The following is a 20465-nucleotide window of genomic DNA, read 5'->3' on the forward strand; positions in this document are numbered from 1 at the left end:
TTTGTTCCTATTGCCTCTAAGGTGAAGTAACTTTAATATTATTCTTGCATATTAAACCTCATGATTAGGCATGCAGGCACATGACACTATGTTCTAATATATTACTTGTGAAGTGAAAAGGCATCATAGACTTTTTTACTAAATTTTAAAGTATTTTGAAAATTTTAAAAAGCAGTGGTGTAATTTAGTTTACTGAAACTTTTAAAACAGATTTTTGGCTGGATTTTTAATATCTAAAATAGCAACAAAATGATTTCCAGATGTAGAAAAGGAATTGTTTAAGATGCTGCATGATGCAAGACTCAAATTTCAGAAGAAAATAACATAGGCAGTAAAACATCTTCTGATCTTCACTGAGCCATTTTTTTTCAAATGAGAAGTTCAATAATGTCGTTTTTTAAACAATCAGGCAATGGAGAGCATCAGATGCCCCAAAACGCCCTAACTCTTTTCACTGCCTGTATTAACCTGGAGAAACATTTCAAGCTTATAGCACTGTTTTTCATGCATGTAAAAAACTCAGACTTATGCATGTCTCTAGATGTACTGATAACCTTGTAATTACCCAGAGGCATAGACCAGCCTGCACCCAAAGGAGGGATCCTCTCAGGTTGCACAGGAAGACCAAGAACCTTGTAAAAGCTGAGTTATATTTTCCTTAAAGCATTATTTCGGCATACCTGTTATTCCTGTGGCACAAGGCTTTTTAGGAATTAGTGTGAGATTCTGCAACTTCCTTGCGCAATTTCAGTTTTGCTTCTGAGTTTAGGTAATGAGTGTCACTAATGATATGGAAAAATGACTTGGAGACCAACTTCTTTATTCATAAAATAAAGCAGTGAAACTACTCAGAAACATGCTGAATCAGGAGAGTTCCAGTATCTGTCTCCAAAGGTATCACTTCAAAAGATAAATAAAATATTGCCTTGTTACTGTTTATTCTCTGATTTCGAGGCAATAAAACTAAATAGACTCTTTAAAAAACAAAGAATTACAATGGATTCTGCTGTAAAAAAACCAAACAAGATGCTGTTTCTTTAATTTTTATTACAAAGGATTTGTGGGGAGGAATAACTTCAGTTTCACAGGAAAAATTATGCCTCATATAAGTTTGTATGATTCTGAAATTCTTTGAGAGATCAATTTCATTACCATCTTCTTCAGGGACTTTCCATTTATTTCTGTACTAGAGTAGATAGTTCCCAGGAATGAAGGGGTTCAAGTGTATATTTCCCTGGCTATGTAAAGGGAATATAATACAGTTCCAGAATTCAAATAAAAGTGCAACTGTATTTTTTCAAACTTATTTTCTTTGATTTGAGAATGATAAAGTCTGGCTCACAAATACTTTAGATCTGAAAACTATGCACAATAGCGTATTTGCAAAACCTCATTGCATCCACAAATGCCACAATCCCTTTTACGCTCTGCTATTGAAGGAACTGTGGGACTACTGTTTATTTGTCTTAGTATAATTCCAGAATTGTAGCTTCTCAGTCCTCTTCCCAAAGAAAAGGAGACTCAAAATCTAACTGAAATGAACCAGCCTGCCCAAGTGCAGTGAAGAACTAGATACTATTCTCTAAAGGAATTTACAAATTGAACAGCTATAGTCCCTAGAGTATATAAAATGAAACAGATTTTTTCCCTCCCAAAATGTACCGAAAGACTGTCTGTTTTCTAATTTTTAATAGAAAAAAAATTAGAATTCCAGACCCTCTTTAGCCCTCACATAATATTTACTTTGCCTAACCTGGTCTCCTGTAATGGAGACTATTAACTATGCCATCATAGTTAACACTTCAGCTACATCAGCTTTTCTAGAAACTTGTTGCTACAAGGTGAAGTAACACAGTTTACCTGCAAAACGAATCCTTAGTAAAACAGAGTTATTTCATAGAGCAAGGGCTAATGATTCTTTCCAGCTCCAGATACCTACTTGCTTGTGTTGCTTCTCTTACAGTTTATATCCTCTAACACTAATCAGTCCTTTCAACTCCAGTACATCCATCATCCCCCAAAATTGAACTCTTACACCTAACTTCTACTACTTAGCAAAACTCCTCTGTTTCAGTGCCTGGTGCCAGGAACACTGGTGGCAGAAGTCCATCTCAGTTGTTAGCACAAGGATCACTGGGTGAAGCAAGAAGAATTTCCGCTTGCTCCTTCCTGTCTGATTTAAGAGAAAGGTCCTCTGGAAGGCAGAATGTGTGTTTGTTTTGGAGAGCCTGCTGTAATGTCTGAACCATTTGACACTCCTAATCTACTGAGAATAAGAGCTGAATCGTGGGCAAAATATGAATCCTACAAAAATGAAATATATAGACAGGATGAGAGAGGAATTAAGCCCCAGCTTTAGATCCTGAAACTCTAAAAAAAAAAAAAAAAAGGTACAAACTCTGCAGTCATCCTCTCATTGCACGTAGTATTAATTAAATAAATCCAGAGAGATGCATACATCTAAGTAGCCAGACTTACAAATCTGTCTTTAACATAATGCCAAGCATGTTAAAATCCCTACATCTGAATACGTTGGCTGCTAAAATTGTTTAAACTTACAGCCAACATGTATTTCGGAAGTCAAGAAGTTGATAAAACAGTTTTTGGAGCTATCAAGGCCTTTGTTCTTTTTTGCTTTGCTTACACAGAAAGCCTATCTAATCACTCATGTTGGAAAAACATAACGATAGAAGTATGAATTGAAGAGACTGTTGCTTTTGCTGTGCTCTTCTGACATTCAGTGATTTGGTCTCTCTTACAATCTCTCCTGTTTGTATCATATAATCTGCTGTTAACTGAGTGTGTTTCTTCCAACCATAGATAGAGTTCTCTGCTTATTGGTAAATAAATTTAGACCAGAATGACAATCAGCATTTTCTCCTTTTCAGTCAGATGAAAAAATTGGCTTTAATTAAATTGAAAACTTGGCAGAAACAAACCATTGATTCCCTGCATTACCAGTTAAAGCAGCATCCTCCACTGCACATCAAGGCTGATTTTTAGAAGCAGAACAGTCTTCAGAAACATGGTCTCTGACCTCTGGTCGCTGATTCTGCTGAGTGCAGTGGTGCATGTTTATTTTTACATTTTTAGGGATTCTTTTCTTGCTAGTAAGCAAAAACTAGTAGAAGTTAGAAATCTAAAGTCATTGCTTACTTCAGAATTTATGAGAGCTAGCAGCTTGAGAGGTGGAAGGTGATTTTGAGCAGATGAGCTGGACCTGCCAGCTCTCTAACAATGTAAGAGATTTTTTGAAGTATTTATTTCTCTTTTTTAAAGCAGGGATCATTACAAGAAAAGGAGGAGAGTGATCTGGACTTTGTTTCCTCACAAAGCCCCAGTGTTCAAGAATGGCTGGCACAAGCAAGAACTACCCGCTCACAGCAACAGCAGAGTACCCTGCAGCAACAGAAAGTTGGTGTTTTGTATTTCTTTTACTCCCATCTTTAGATTGTGCTTAATACTATAGCTGAGCCATTCTTGTTAATATTTCCACTGAAATATTATGTTTTATGATCTTTCTTACTCAGCGCTTTTGTAACAATCCATCTGAGTTCACTGTCTTATATCTGTAACAGTCAGGCAGACCAGACATCCTGGGTGACCATGGTTGATTCACTGAGTCACTCTATACTTCTTGTGCCCATCAGTAAAATAAATCAACCCTTTAAGTTACTCGAAAGAGAGATTATTAAAAGAGAGTATTAAAAGTAATAATTTTTGTTTTGTAGAAGCAAAGATGCACACACTGCATGGTATATTGTTGCATGATATGCAGATATCTTCACTAGGATGGATTTCAGAAGCTGCATTGCATTAGTTAATTAGTTCAACAGTACAGTTTATATATATGACTTTTCTGTGTCCCTTGGTGGAGATTTTTGACTGCTTTTGGTGCTTAAGCGAGACATATCAGAAATAGCTCAGCTAACTTTGCATGACAGGTATGCAGTGTAGACATATCCTTTCAAGGCAAAGACACTTTGAGATTTGTTCTTGTTTTTGTAACTTGCTATGCTAGGAGCTGGAACAAGAGCTGGAAGAGCAGAAGAATCTGCTTCGATCAGTTGCATGCCGTGGAGGAGAAATCCTAACACAGCAAGGTGCTACAGAAGGCCTGTGTATAAGGTGTGCTTTTATGTGTTGTTCTGAAAAGTAAATTTCTATGACTGGGCTTTGACATCCTAATGTTTATATCCCTCTTCTGCATATAATCCTAATTTTTGTTTCATCATTTTTATACAGCACCTAGGATACTGGATTCCTGGCTTATAATTCGGGGGTCTGATTATATAGTTACACAAACTTTTGTGCTGATAGACTGTCTTCAACATTTAGAAATGCCTTTTATTCTTATTATCAAGCATCACACTAAAATTAAAAAGTAGTAGGACTCATTAGACAAGCAGTGGATCAGTTACTATAACTTTATGGACCACCATTGGTGTGTGTCACAACTATCTCTAAAACATTGGCATCTGCCATTGTAACCAGATCTTCCCAGATGGGATACTCATTGCTTAATTTTATTTTTCCTGCAATTAGTTAATATTTTTATTTTTGAAGCCTTGTGTATTTTGAATTTCATCTCTGGTCTGTATCTTCTTACACACTTGCCCATTTGAGAGGAAGTAAATATCTATGAAAGCCTCAGCTCTGTCTGGGAGAGACTTCTGCCCTAGAGAAAGCAGAAGAAAACTACTGCCTACTACTGATGCTGACGTTCAGGAAGCAGGAAGGGCAAGGTCTTGGGAAAAGGAAACCAGGGTGAACATTACCAGTTCAAGAATCAAGTAGCAGTCAACCCTTCAGTTAAAATATTCCTTGATGGATCTCAGTAATAGGGAGAAGCATCTTTGTGGCTCCTCCAGCATACCAAAGTCTAGAACATGAAAGTAGTTCATGAAACAGCAGAAACAAGTTTTATGCACAGGGAATGTAAGCCATACTCAGCAAGTTCTTTTCCTCAGCATTTTTAATATTTAAGTGTGGGTATTTTTAATTATAATGGCAGAAAGTACTTAACCAGTCTCCTTCTGTTTGAGGCTTCCTTCTGTCACATGATGGTATACTATAGAAACAAATAAAAAAAAAATCAAACAGAAAGTACTGAATTTGATTCAGTGTTTACCAAAGCTAAATGCATATGCTTGTCTTGCATGTTACATTTTGAGAAAGGAGGTGAGGAAGGAGTCAGATTAAATATTTATTTTAATTCATGCTTTGAAGTAAAACTTGTTTATAGATTACATTTCAATGTATATTCAGTCTGGTTTTTTTGTTGTTTTTTTTTTTAACTTAATAGGGGTACTTGCAACTCTAAACAGTTTCTTAGAAAGAAAGTACATTTCATTCCATCTGGCAAGAACTTCTTACTGTTCAAACCAGGCTTTGTCTTGTTATCTGAAAAAGAAAAAAATAGACAAAAACTCTAAAAAGTAGCACTTAATTTAAATGTTGAATTTCCTAATGGAAAGAGAAAATAAACACCTTAAATGATTATAACTTTTCTATTTGTTAAACCTTTATGCATCTTCTGATTCAGTGGAAAGCCTGATACACTTTCTGAGGAATTAGTCTTAGAAAGTGAGAAGCCATCATTTGAAGAACAGATGAAGAGGAAATGGGAAAGCCTAAATCAGGAATTCAGTACCAAGCAGAGACTGCTCCAGAAAGCTTTGGAAAAAGAACAGCTGGTAGCTATTTTGAATTTCTCTTTTAATTTTTTCTATGAGAGCGGTTGCACAACGAAAGGTACAATGTGTGCATATCTGATGCATTAAGGTGCTGTAGTTAATGCAGAGAATATGGAACAATTTATTTTTGTGAAATCTTTAAAAACTTTTAAATATTGGCAGTAGCACTGCTCTTGTTCAAAGTGATTTGAATTGCACTTCCATTCAGGTTAATGACCTAGAAAGGAAGAAAGAGCTCAGACAAAATGTTTATCTACTTATCTAACTCAGGATAATTCTGTAACAAATTATCCCTCTGGAATTGATCAGTCCTCTGGCAAGAGCTTAGGGAAAAAACTGTTGTTTTCAGTTTGAATGTATTCGTTACATTCAATTCTTGATCTCAGTGGGTAAGGGATTTCAGCCCCCAAATTTTTACTGAAAGAAACAGGGATTAATCAACTAAATTGGGGGACAATCCAAGATCTATATTAACATACATCCTCCATTTTATTTTTAATAGACCCAGACCCAGTATTCTTTGCATAACACTCCATTAATCTGCTTTCTAAGTTCTAAATATCTTGTATTAATTCAACAGTAATTAATTATATTTTTGGTAAAAACTAGTAATTTAGTTTTAACTCCTGTTGAGAAGTCTTTTATTCAAGATATTCATGACACAAAACAGTTGTGGGAGGATCATGAACATTAGCTGGTGATAGCCTCAGTCAGTAGAGAATCTTTTGCCCTCTATATGGTAGAAGCATCCTAATTAGTACTTTTCTCTCAGCAGCTTTATAGCAGACCGAACAGACTGATACCTGGAATGCCTTTGTATAAAGTGGAGAGACAGGATGAAGATAAATCCTCCATCTCACCAGTACTGGTTGAATTAAATCAGGCCTTTGAAGATGTCTCATCTGAGGTAATTTTCAATTGTCTTTACACCTGTCCTCCAGCAAAACCATGTGTACAGTGAAAACTCCTCTAGCTACCACCTGAAAATTCAGGCCTCTCCCAAATACTAGAAGTTAGAAAGAATATCGTCTACTCTGGACATCTCTTGTTTCCTTTTGCCCAGGCTGGACAGGTGGAGGAGACCCTGCATCTTGAACAGAAGCTGTATGATGGTGTCACAGCCACATCCGTGTGGCTAGATGGTGTGGAAGAGCAGGTCTTTGTTGCTACAGCTCCGTTGCCAGAGGAAGAAACAGAAACATACCTCTGCAAGCAAGAGGTAAGGAATCCATGGATAGAACTTTCTTTCAATTGTCAGTAAGTGTGCATTTTATGTAGTGTTTAGAAAAAAAGTATTAGAATCCTGGATAAGTGACATGTTGCTGACATAATCTCTACGTAATTGAGGTGTTCTGCTACTGGTAGAAGTAACTTTATTGACCGTGTAGAGAATGTTGTGGGAATTTTTCCTAGTCAGAAGAGAATTAAACATGGATTCTTTCTTTTGTTTAGCTTCTTTGCTAAGTATTAGCAAACACCATAATGTTGAAATTGAAACAAAGTGAAAAAGAGGGAGGAGTGCTCTGGATATAGAAACAGCACAAATTCATCAGCATTAATTGAGAGTGGGACAAGGGGGAAAGAATGGAATAGTGGGGGGACACAGAGGCAATAGGTGAATAACTATTTTAAACTAAAAGAGGATAGATTCAGACTAGATGCAAGCAAGAAATTTTTCACAAGAAGAGTGGTGAAATGCTAGAGCAGGTTGCCCAGAGAGGTGGTGGATGCCCCATCCCTGGAAACTTTCAAAGTCAGTCTGGACAGGGCTCTGAGCATCCTGATTTAGTTGGAAGATGTCACTGTTTACTTCAGGGTGTTGGACTGGATGACCTTTAATCCAACACAAATGTTTCTATGATTTTACATCATTTTGTTCCAGCACTTGTTTTAGTTGTAGCAGTCTGGAGTCTTTTTACTATCAGAGATTACTACAGATGCAAAACTTTATCTAGTGTGTGTATACTAACAATGCAAAAAACTCAGTGCATCACAGCAAAATTTTTGCCTTCTTTCCAGAGTGTCTGACTGTCACTTTTGTTTTTCTACAAAATTAGTCTCTTGCCAAAGAAATCAAAGACATAACAGAAGAAGTGGATAAGAACAAGAGTTTATTTGCTCAGATATTTCCTGACCATAGTGATAATAGGGTTATCATAGAAGACACTTTGGATTGTCTCCTGAAAAGACTGACCTTACTGGAGTCAGTAGTAAATCAGAGATGCCATCAGATGAAAGGACGGATCCAGCAAATAGTCACGTTCAAGGTATGAGGTCCATTGGATGGAATTAACAGGGGTACATGTCAAATGGGGCTATAAAGGCTGTCATTCTTAAAGCAATGAGAATTTTTGGTACCAAATCAAAAGAATAATGTTGGCACGGGTTTTTATTGAAAAATCAAACTACTCAGATTATGCAGAACTTGGCACCCAAATAATTACTCAAAATTTAAACTTCTGCTGGAAGTCTTCTGCAACTCATGCTATTATTGTAAAGTGATCAATCATTTCATGCTGTCTCATCCTGCTGATGTTACATCAAAGGAAGTCTGTACCGAGCCAAGCTGAAAAAATGAAGATAAGTGAAGAAATTTGCACTTTCAGAAAACTTTTCAAACGGAGTTCAGAAGTGCTTTTATATCTTACTTTGTCTCTACCTTCTCTCCTGATATTATCATTATATAAAGCCTCCAGTATGGTTTAGTTTTAATTAAAAAAACCCTTAAATTACAAAAAAAACCAACTCAAGGAAAATAGATTCCTAGTGTCTTTAGGTTAGTGTCATCTTTTTATAGGGTATTACTACCGGATTTCTTTCCAAATCCCATAACTTTTCCTCCGCAGTCTACATTTTTTCAATTAAAAACCTTCCTTTGCTGAATAAAGCAAAGTCGATTAAAATCCTTTGCATTATTCTTGGTGATATTTAGTATTTAAAATAATTAATGCATGTAAAAAAACAATAAAAAATCTGTCATGCTCCTCATGTAATGCTGAAAGTCTCAGAAAAATGTACTGATAATTTTCTGTTGAGATGAATGCATGAAAAAGGTAATTGATTGTATCTTGGCAAAATTGTTAAGTAATATTTAATGTGTCCAGTCTAATAAGGTATTCTAAAAGTAGTAGCATGTAGTTAGCCCTGTAAAGTGTGGAAGCCTTGTTTACTTATTTGCTATATTTGCTCAAGTTTGCAATGAAAAATGCTTCCCTTAAAAAGTAAAACCTAGCTTGTTTACAAGCATATGTGGTAGAATTAACTGCAAAAGAATAACATCTTTTTGTTAAATGAAGATAATGACCATTGGTAATTAATTATTTAATAGGAAGGCAAAAGCAAAAGTGTGTTCAGAGGATATGTTTTGAATAGGAGTTGGTTTAGCTTTTAGCTCATATATATCCAGCTATGGATTTTCAGCCATGTTAAATGTTTTGCATTGGCTAATTATGATGCTTCCAATTTTTAAAAGGTTTTATACTACACTGTTGATTGTGTAACATTTTAATGCTTTAAACTTTTTGAAACATGCAATCTTTTTCAGTTGTTTTGTGCTGTGATAGGATATAATTTGTTCTTGGTTTTGTCTCCTGTAGAATGATCTGAAGCTCATGTTTACATCGGTGGCTGATAACAAATACTTAGTTCTACAGAAACTAGCAGAGGCAGCTGACAGACCAGAAACAGAACAAATGCAGGTATTATCACATGTCTGTTACCTGGGGAGAGGGGAAGAGGTAAAGTTTCTATCCAAAGTATTAATAAGTTCTAGAGAACAATTGTATTTTATGGGAGAATATACGTATTCATGAAGTATATGAAAATCAGTATTTCCAAGAGTGTACTACACATGTTTATAAATAAATAAAACAAAAAGGCACAAAAAACAAGCCAACAAACAGAAAACCAAACAAAAAACCCCAACAAACAAACCCCCCAAACCTCCGAAAAGTGTCTTTCTTATCCCCTAGCTGACCTAGTACCTTGTTATGCATATACTGGGTATTTGAAAGAAAGAGAGAAAACATAATTAAAAAAAAGGCCCAAATTTTTGCTAAATTCTTTGGCTATTAAACTGTATTAAAAACCAAAGACACTTTCTTCTGCACTAGTTTGTAGTGATATCTTGAATGTTACTCATTTTAATTTAAGGTAATAAGGAGCTTTTCTTTATCAGTAATGACTTGATGAATAATTAATTATTTATATGAAAAAGTATGTCCTGTTTTCTTCTTTCTGTTTTGCCAGTGCAAAATGGATTAAGTATGCTAAGGGCTACTTTTTGAAGATGTTTCTTGTTACTCAAGGGCTACTGATTTCTGATGCCAGCAGGTGAAAGAATGGAAGAGACTTACCCTTCAGCTAAACAGAAATACTGGATTTTATATACCTGACATTCAAACTTTGAATTTATGCCTCCTGTATGAATCAGAGAGGTGGCACTGTGTCTTTCTTTTCTATCTTCCATGATGTGAAAGATTAGCAAAAATTTATCTCCTGTATGATTAATTTAACTAGAAACTAGGAAAACAATGTGGTAACAAAAGGAAGTGAATTTTTTTATTTCTGAAAATCTACCTTGTCTGATAAAACATTCAAACTTAAAAGCATTGCTGTTTGTTCAATGTGTGATTAGAAAAGTAGAAATAAGGCCCTTAACCAGCCAGGTAACTTAGTTGCATGGAGTGGAAGTTTAGTGGCTGTATTCTGCATACTCCATGTTACTGGGAGGCAGAAGTTCTACTTCACATGCATAGTTTAAGCATACTTGGATAAGCAGTTTCCAAGAAAGGGCCTTATCAAAGGACTTTAAGTACAGGAGCCTACCTCGTGCTTTGTAATAGTCTGCATGTTTTACTTCAGCAAAGACCTAGGAAAGCTTTGAAAAAACTTATCACCTGCATATACTTGCAAATACCAACTTGTGTTCCTAAACTGTAAGTTGTCCAAGTGCAAAAGGGATGTACAAGTCTTTTTCCTTGACAGTAATTTTGGCCTCATCCTTGTCCCAAATGGGAACTATGACTCCTTGCTATCATACATATGTTGTGCAGCACTGGTTGTTTGCTTGGTGCTCGGATATGACAGGAATATGTGTTAATAAAAAGAAAGCTTTAAACCAAGGTGTTAGGGGAAAGAAAAGTCCTTTTGTGCCTGTACTATGTAATTAAAAGCATGGAACTTCACAGTAATGTTTGGTATAAAATAGTGTATGATACTAAAACATCTGGTTATTAAAAATAATAATGACATATTTATTTAACTTTAAGAAACAAACTGGGCTCTCCCAACTTTGAATTAACACATTTTCTTTATAGTATCCTTTAACATTTCAGCACATTGAAGGACTGATTAGTACTTCAAGCAGAAAAGAATTTACCATATGGCAGCTACAATACTGTTAAAAATTTCAAACTAAGCAATGTAATTTTCAAATACAGGTCATACTGCAGGCAGAAGAAGGTTTGAAGGAACTAGATGCTGGAATCAATGAATTAAAGAAGCGTATAGACAAACTACAAATTGACCAACCTTCTGTGCAAGAGTTGTCTAAGATCCAGGTATGGTTCATAAGTTCCATCCTAGATGTGTCTGGTGATATCAGTGGAAGGCTTCTTTTTATTGTTCATAAAGTAGTTTAGGAAAAGATATTTAAAACCATTTCAGTGTGTATAAAAAATTATGTTCTCTCTGATTCACCTAGTTTTTCTATTTTTGCCTCTTTGGATTTTCCAACATCTCTGTTATTAGGAATATTAATTGGAAAAATCTACAAAAATATGTTTTCTGTCAGCTCTTGTTATCTCCTTTTTCAAACAGATAAAGTTAAGCAGGTAAACATAAATTTCTACTGAAGGTTCATCCCTGTTCTCACCAGCGTCTCATGATCTGCAGTTTAGTATTGCCTCACATCTGTCATTAAAAAAAATAGAGTGAAGGGGGATAGAGAGCTAAGTGTGACCTGAAACTAGAAATGTTCTGCTTTTACTAGAACATCTCTCATGTAGATAATGTGGGCAATTGATCCAGAACTTCTATAAATCTGTTAAAACTGTTTTGTGAGCAGTTTTATGGTGATGTAGGGAATGCTTAAGGAAAGATCAAGGAGAAGACTTGTGAATTTTACCATTTGCAATGACATAACAATAAATTAGAAGCAAATGAAACCTATGAAACTGGACCATAAACTTGTTAAGCCAACAGGACAATGACATCGATTAAAAATGAATGACAAAGGATTTGTGGGAATAGGTCTTTTGCCCAGTTCTTTATCTTTTTGCTCTTACTGCCTCCTGCTGGTTTGAGGGTTTGTTTTTTCTGTTTTGGTTTGCTTTGCTTTTTGTTTGGTTGGTTGGTTTTGTTTGGTTTTTCTGTCGGATTATGTGTCATTATGTGCCCCCTCCCCTTCATTTCAGTTTTTAGAAAAGTCTTCCTTTTACTTTTTTTGACAGGTGTGCTTCTCACAATTTTCTGTTTAAAGCTAGGAGAGCCAGCCTGCAGTGTGAGAGTGGGCATTTTGTTACACTGCTGGATGATCATAGAGATATTTTTGTTTATTAGTTTCTGAATGTCTTGTTTTGATCAAAAGTGTGGGCTTATTCTCACAATCAGATGTATGTTCTCAGAGTACAATTCTCAAAACCAAAACAAGAAAAAAATCCCGTTCAGGTGATGAAAAGCATCTGTAGGTTGTTCTCACTTTTATGGTCGAGGTATACATACAGGAATTGATGAGATTTTTTTTTTGTCTTGTTTTGTAATTTGACAGTATGAGAACACTGTGAAATACTCACTGCACTTTTTCTACATAAAGTAGAAAATGTTCTACATAAAGTATATTGCTATTTTAGGCATAGTTTGGTTTTTACAGTAAGTTGTATGTATCTTGCTTGCTACCAATAAGGTACTGGGGCAGGAGGAGGAAACATATATGACTTCAAGGTGCCTATAGTCTGGATCCATGATGGAGTCCATCCAGTCCTCTTCATTATAAAAAGTAAAATGTAAACAGCATCTGCAGTGTGCAGTAGTCGCTGTTTTTTGATACCTTAAGCCAAATTACCCTGCTTCTTTGTTACTATTAAGTTTTTGGGATTCTTCTAATTTTGTTCCTGAATGCATGCAGTTGAAAGAGTTGCAGGTCTTGCTTATTTTTATTGTCTTTAAATGGTGAGCTGTTTATTTATCAGGGAAGTCAGTATATCTGCAAATCTTTTTTGAGCTGGAAATAGATATTATTCTGCTAGTATTCACAGAGGAGTACAGGGACAGTAAGATTGTCTCTAGGAAGACATGTAAGGTGTGAAATAAGAATCACCATTGCTGCCCTTTGCCCCCCAGGATAAGTATGATGAGCTGCTGATGATCATTGGATCCAGGCAAAGTGATCTGAATCAGAATATGGCTCTTAAGAGCCAGTATGAGCGGGCTTTGCAGGACCTGGCTGACCTGGTAGAAACAGGCCAAGAAAAAATGGCTGGTGACCAGAAAATGATTGTTTCTTCTAAGGAAGAGGTTCGATTGCTGCTTGACAAACATAAGGTAAGAAACTGGGAACATATTTCAGGACTAATCATGAAGGTAAGCTTGTTGTTACAGTTTAACCCCAGCCAGCAACTAAATACCACACAACTGCTTTCTCACTTCCCCCTTCCTTCCCTGGGGAGAAGGAGAATCAGAAAGAAAAAGTAAACCTCGTGGGTTGAGATACGAACAGTTTAATAATTGAAACAAGATACAATATAATACTAATAACACTACTACTGATAATAATAATATTTTTCCAAATATAAATGTAATGGAGAGAGAAATAAACACAAGAGAAATAAATGTGATGCACAGTACAGTTGTTCACCACCTCCTGACCAATACCCAGCCTGTCCCCAAGCAGCAATCAGCAGCTCCCAGACAGCTCCCCTGAGTTTATATACTGAGCATAACATTCTGTGGTATGGAATATCCCTTTGGCTAGTTCAGGTCAATTGTTCTGGCCATACTCCCTCCCAGCTTCTCGTGCATCTCCTCCCTGACAGAGCATGGGAAACTGAAAAGTCCTTGACTGAGGGTAGGCACTACTCAGCAACAACGAAAACATCAGTATGTCATCAACATTATTCTGATAGTAAATCCAAAACACAGCTCTGTACCAGCTACTAAGAAGAAAATTAACTCTACCCCAGCTGAAACCAGGACACTTGTAAAGAGCAAATTGCTAACCTTTTGTTCCTAAAGATTCAGGAGCTTTTCAGAATGATGGACCAGACTTTATTTTAAATTGAAGTCAATGAACTGTTCTAACAGACTGAGTTTCAAATGCTTTGTTGAAGGTGAAGCCAGGTAGATTGCATTTTCTTCCTTATTCTAATAACAAGTTCCTAGTCTTGTCCTATCATGCTACATAGCAATTTCATCCACCACTCCATTTATTTTCAACAGAAATTTACATTTGCTAATAGCACCCACAAACATAACAAGGATTTTCCACGTTTTTATTAGGCAGAATTTTTTGGGCGTGGTTGTCCGATTTACGATATTTGTATTTATGGAATCAGGGTCAGGATGGAATTTGCGTGGAAAGCATGACTGACTTCTTTCTTTGAAAAGACTATTGTCTTCTTTAAGTCGCCTACTGGCCTATGCAAAATGTTGTGGAGTGAAAAATTTGCCTTATTCTATGCCTGTAGATTTTTAATTGTAATGCTTATGTCTTAAAATGTAACAATTGCACTTTCTCTTTTTTATTCTCCCTCTACCCTCACACCCAAATTTTTCAGGAATACTTTCAAGGGTTGGAGTCTCACATGATCCTAACAGAAACACTTTTTAGAAAGATGAGTAGCTTTGCTCTCTTAAAGGAAACTCAGTCACATTCAGAGCTAATGACACAAGCTTCAGCTATATTAAAGCTGGCTCATAAACGAGGTGTGGAACTGGAATACATTCTAGAGGTGAGAATTTCTGTGATCTTTTCTGTACTGCCATTGTGATTAACCACCAGGATGTACTATAATGTTGATTTCCTGTGCTCGGACAGAATTGATGGACATCGGTCCCTTTTGTCATACACACAAGGCACTGATAGACTGTGTGCAATCTTTTCTATTTAACTGTTGTGACCTTCAGGTGACACAAATTGTTTTCATCTAAGTTTTAAGAGCTGCTTAGCTTTAGCTAGTAAGGAGAGCATGACAGTTTTATCCATGTGTTCTAACCAAAAGTTGAGCTTGTTATAGAGATGGTGTCTTATTACAGGTTCGCTGGACATCTCTATTAGTTATTTCTGTACTTTCACAACCATGCAGCTATAGGATTTCAGATCAAAAACACAAATAATAAAAATTCTAGATACTCAGATTCACCATATACATGGATAATTTGTTCTTGTAGACCTGGACGCATCTAGATGAAGATTACCAGGAACTTACCAGACAGCTGGAATCTGTTGAAGGAAACATCCCCACTGTTGGTTTGGTGGAAGAGACAGAGGACAGGCTTACAGACCGGATTACACTTTTTCAGGTTGGTGCTTTTTAGATGTTCTCTACAGAAAAGTTGGATAAAGGGGATCTCTGAAGGTCATCTAGTCCAGCCTCCCACTTGAAGCAGTACAGTTGTCATGGGCTGGAGCAGCAACAGCTTTGGAAACCCTGAAAGATGGAGATCCCACAGCTGACCAGGGGACCAATTGCAGTCCTGCACCACCACCTACTGAAAAGGTTTTCTATAATGCCCAATCTGTACCTTCAACTTTCAGCTTTGTCACCATTGTCCTTTTAGTATTGTATGGCACTGGAGTATTGTATGGCACAGAGGAGCATTAACCTCTGTCATCTTTTTCATTCTACTTCAAATATTTGTAGACCTTTGTTAGACTGGCCCTTAGCCTCCTGTTTGTCAATCTAAAGCAAGTGCACTTCCCTCAGCCTATTTGTAAAGCGCATATGCTCTAGGTCCCTCAATAACTTAATAGTTCTTCACCAGACCCTGGCTACTTCCTTCTTCCTCAACTCATTGGGCAGTGGGGTCGAAGCACAATCAGATGGACTAGATGTGGCCTCATCAGCTCCATGAAGATGAGGATAATAAAGTAACTTCACTTGGTTGTTCATGGTCCTAATATAGGCCAGTGCTGTGGCTTGCCTTATTCACAGTGTCTTGGTTATAGAAGATGTCAGGTTAAATACACTAGCCATTCCCTTCCTAACCTGTACTGAGAAACAGGGTCAGTCTGCCCAAGGTGCAGAATTTGCACTTCTTGAGCCTTCTAAGGTTTCTGCGGTCTCCAGCCTCAAGTTTAGTAAAGTATCTCAAGGCTATCTGCCATTTTTTGTCTCAATCACTCTTCCTAAATTACTATCATCCACAAATTTACTGTGGGAATGCTGTCTGCCATGATCCATGCTCTAAAGATGTTGAAGAGGTTTGGGATAAAATATCTACAATCTCTGGAGTATTCTTCCCATTGCAGTCTTCCAGTCAGGCATCAAGCCTTTGATCACTAGTGTTTGAGACTAGTAATGCAGATCATTTTCAATCCACATACCAGTCCATTTATCCAGCCCAATTCTCTCCACTCCTAGAGGAGGGTCCTGTGGGAAATGGTCTGAAAGGCCATACTGAAGTCAGTCTCATCCACAGAGACAGTGTCATAAAATGCTGTCAAGTTAGTGAATCCAAGCTGAATATTCCTGATTACCTTTTAGTCCTTTTTGTCCTTGAAAATGGATTTCAAGAGGATGTGCTTCATGATCTTTCCAGAGAGCAAGGTGAGGCTGAACAACCTATGGTTCCTCGAGTTACCTTCCTCCCCACATGCAACAAGTAGCTTAAATATAGGTTTTCTACTGCACTCTGGTTTTTTTGGTCTAGTGTTCTATCTTTGTCTGCTTATATTAGACATTTTAGTTGGGGTTTGTTTTGTTCTCTTCTTTTGTTTTACAGAAAAATATCTGTCAAATTTGTCTTGAAAATTGACTTGTGTACTCTGAATTTGTTATATATATTGTTCTTTTACCAGACAGCTTTCTGTTTTTCCAATGGTATGAGGACAACTTAAGCAATCTATTGCGTATGGGGGGTGTGCTATTTTGGTTTTGTTTAATGCTAGGTATTGTTTATTTTGGTTCTAGAGCTGAAGCAGAGGGAAAAAATGTGATGTGCTGTGGTGGGTGACATTAGATATGCTACAAAATGCAATAGAAGGAAATTAAATATTGAGAAAGTGTGGTAGCAGAGACCTGCAGAGCTATCTAACCATCTCGTCTGTCATTACAGCATCTAAGGTCTAACCTGACTGAATACCAACCTAAATTATACCAAGTGCTAGATGATGGGAAGAGACTCCTTTTTTCTGTTAGTTGCTCAGATCTCGAAAGTCAGCTGAACCAACTAGGAGAACACTGGTTAAGTAACACCAGCAAAGTTACCAAGGAGCTTCACAGGCTGGAAACAATACTGAAGCACTGGACAAGGTAATGCTGATGTAATGGACAACATAAAGTTCTTCAGCTGTGCTCTTCAGGTCAAAGCCTTTTTGAATGCAGAACTATTAGATTCAACATCTTAAAGAAAGTACTTTGAGATGTGTCATAACTTGACTACTCTTCTGTTCCACAGAAGTGCTATTGTACTCTCTCATTTGTAATAAACACGTAGCAGATAAGGGCTGGTGGGAGGAAATCAGAAAATACCTTATTTAGATGACTAAGTTAGAAGCCCCATGTGTATATAGGTTGATGAGAAAAAGCGTATGTGCTTTGCTGGATAGCATGAGTAGGCTCAGCATGTTCTGGTAGGGTTCTTGTGGGTCTGTGTCACTGCATGTATGGGAGGGCTTTAGCTACCTTTACTAATGTTCATATGCTACTTTTGAAATGAATTTTCTAACTGGTATGCAAGATTTGTCTATTATTCATGCATCCAGGCTTATATAGAGACACTTGTTCTGTCGTCTCATTAATTGCTTGGCATGTGAAACGAGATGGTTTCTGAAAAAAAAAAAAATTAAGTTTCTGCTTACTTTGTGGTAAAGCTTTAGTAAGATTGAGCCTTCTAATGGAAATCAAAAATCTGTTTATGTGTGTCAGGTGGGATTACAGCTTGTCCAAAGAGATTTGTGACTTAGTTACTAGTCCTTCATTAAACTTAGTTTTTCCTAAGAGGCAAAATGAAGGCACTGTTAGAAATTGTGAGCATAATGGCTAAAATAAGAGCTTCCTGATATCATGCCTGTCTGTAAAATTAAATTATGTTTTTCTGAAATTTAATAAAGGAAAGAAAATATATTGATTTTAAATCTAGCATTCAGTATCTTCCTCTAATACATGGAGGAGAGACTGCTCAGTTGGAGGCAGGAAGTGGCAATGACTGTTTTAGTCATCTTTAAATATCTTTACAGATATCAAAGTGAATCAAATGAATTGACACAGTGGTTACAATCTGCAAAGGAGCGGCTTGAGTTTTGGAGCCAGCAGTCTTTGACGGTTCCTCAGGAACTGGAAACAGTCCGAGACCACCTGAACTCCTTTTTGGTAAGTCATTCATGGACCTGGGACACCTATTTCTCTCCAATTACAAATAAACAGTTGATTAATCAGATGGTTATACTTTTTTTCATAATTGAAGTAATGAATATGGAAGAAAAATCTGTTTCGGTAGATAAGCTGTCCTTCAAAATACTGGTGTGTGTTCACATTAAACCCTCTTTTGCTATATGCAATGATTGTAAATTTTGATTGTTCTGAATACAGAAAATGGTTTTGTGTCTGGAAACAATTTGTCTTCTTACTTAGTCTGAAGTAGAGTCATTAAACACTTATAGAAAGTACATATTTTAAAGGGGAGGGATGACATTCTTAGCTTCCTGAGATAAAGCTTTATGTACTATAAAACAGTACTTGATTATTTGCACAAAAATGGTTCTGCTTACAGGAGTTTTCAAAAGAAGTGGATGCTAAATCATCACAGAAATCTTCTGTCCTGAGTACTGGGAACCAGCTCCTCAGGCTTAAGAAAGTAGATACAGCAGCATTGCGTGCGGGATTGTCCCACATTGAAACCCAGTGGACAGAGTTGCTCACACAAATCCCAGCAGTACAAGAGAAATTGCACCAGGTAAGAAAAACAGCAATGGCCTTTGATATTCCAGAAAATTCAGACAGTTGGCACTGCCTAGTTGCCTCCTTGCTCAATTTATTCATGTGAGGCATGATAGGAACAACATAATTTCTGTTTTATTGTGGGAAAGCTTACACTTGCCTGCCTGCCCATACTGTCTAACACCAATTGGTTAATTTCAGACTTTCGCGATTACATTTGTGAAATTTTAACCAAAGGACAGATGAGGGTTTTATCAACGAGCTGGTATGCTTTCTGGAAAAAAGGAGTTCATACCCTGTGCTCTGTCAGCTTTGGATGGTGCTTTTTTCAAATTTGAATAGGTTCAAGTCTGTGAAAGACAAAATAGATCTAAAAACATTTTTCGTGATTTCTGCTAGTATGTGTAGGAGCAAGAGGCTTTTAGTTGTGTAGTTTTGGAGTTTTAATGCTGTAATACTGAAGTTAAAGAATTATACAGGTTGAAAAGTTGGTTTACTATTTAGTCGCTAGGAGATTATCAGTATCAGCTGTTGCTTCAGTTTATAACTTGGAATGATCACAGAGTTATTAAAGACATTGTGATTTAGGGAGAGAGAGGAAGGGCAAAAAATGTTAACTGAGTCTATTATAGTAAACACAATAATGTCATTCAGTAGTTCTCTTAATTGTCTTGCCATGGAAAATATATATGTCTACCTAAAAATGTCATAGAACACATTTCTGAGTAAATAAATGTAGGCAAGCAGTACTCTATCAAAAAATTACAGTGTGTCTTCTAAGAAAGAAAAAAGGGTACTATTCAAAATTAGCCCATTTAGAAATCACCACACAAGAAAAGTAGTGTGAAAATATTTTCCATGAGTCTATTCATTAGTCATTTGCAAAAACAGCAAAAATGTAGTTTAAGGTTGATCAGCTACATAAGCCCTGGCACAGAATTATGGAATGAGAATGCAGAACCTTTAGGAAGTCAGAAATAGAATCTTTGAGTTTGTCCAGTTTCTTTGTACAATGAAGAATGGAAATAAGAAGCCTTTAATATAATATTTTCTTATTAGGATACAAGCAGTTATACAATATACCTCCTCATAAAACATTTCTTTCTTTTTTTTTTTCTTTTTATAACTTCAGTGATATGTTAGGGATGGAAAATAACATGATAAGAGCAGGTAAAGGAAATGTACTGTGGTAATACAAATGGAGGAGTTCTTATTCATTTTCTTCACAATATGAGTTTTAAGTCTGTTATCTCACCAGCTCCAGATGGACAAAATTCCTTCTCGCCATGCCATCACTGAAGTTATGAGCTGGATTTCCTTGATGGAAAATGTCATTCAGCAGGATGAAGAAAATATAGAAAATATAGTAGGACAGAAAGTAATTCAGGATTACATCCAGAAGTATAAGGTACTGAATATTAATGTTATTGATTTTCCTTTTGAATTATCCCCATTAAATATATATACATATGTAAAATATAAGTGATTTGATGTGGGGGGGATAAGCCTTACTTTGTGGATTGGTTAGAATTGTACACAAGTTAGAATTGGGCAATATTTGATACTGTGGAAAAGGAGCCAAAATTACTTTTACTCTACTGTTTACTTATGGCAGGAATATAATTTTAATTATACCTTAATTTCCAGGAAAATCCAAAGCAATATGCACATT

General features: G+C 36.4%; 1 protein-coding gene across 9 annotated transcripts in view; it reads left to right on the top strand.

The window, feature by feature from the left end:
- The window catches only part of SYNE1 (spectrin repeat containing nuclear envelope protein 1), a 306473-nt gene that overhangs the window by 210191 nt on the left and 75817 nt on the right, over positions 1-20465 (top strand). For 7 of the 9 annotated variants that reach the window (XR_001875992.1, XR_001875991.1, XR_001875996.1 and 4 more), the window contains 15 exons: positions 3280-3414; positions 4022-4128; positions 5546-5696; positions 6469-6603; positions 6760-6915; positions 7754-7963; positions 9293-9394; positions 11138-11257; positions 13038-13238; positions 14471-14644; positions 15084-15215; positions 16971-17167; positions 18094-18226; positions 18627-18809; positions 20052-20201. Coding sequence is in view for 1 of the 9 variants with exons in the window: in XM_017821972.1 (XP_017677461.1) it covers positions 3280-3414; positions 4022-4128; positions 5546-5696; positions 6469-6603; positions 6760-6915; positions 7754-7963; positions 9293-9394; positions 11138-11257; positions 13038-13238; positions 14471-14644; positions 15084-15215; positions 16971-17167; positions 18094-18226; positions 18627-18809; positions 20052-20201 (2286 nt within the window). In the remaining 8 variants the exon portion in view is untranslated. The remainder of the gene's footprint in view (positions 1-3279; positions 3415-4021; positions 4129-5545; positions 5697-6468; positions 6604-6759; positions 6916-7753; positions 7964-9292; positions 9395-11137; positions 11258-13037; positions 13239-14470; positions 14645-15083; positions 15216-16970; positions 17168-18093; positions 18227-18626; positions 18810-20051; positions 20202-20465) is intronic. The other 2 variants (XR_001875994.1, XR_001875993.1) reach the window with 2 other exon arrangements.

Source organism: Lepidothrix coronata, unplaced genomic scaffold (genome assembly GCF_001604755.1).
Source record: "Lepidothrix coronata isolate B3197 unplaced genomic scaffold, Lepidothrix_coronata-1.0 Scaffold94, whole genome shotgun sequence".
Taxonomy (NCBI): domain Eukaryota; kingdom Metazoa; phylum Chordata; class Aves; order Passeriformes; family Pipridae; genus Lepidothrix; species Lepidothrix coronata.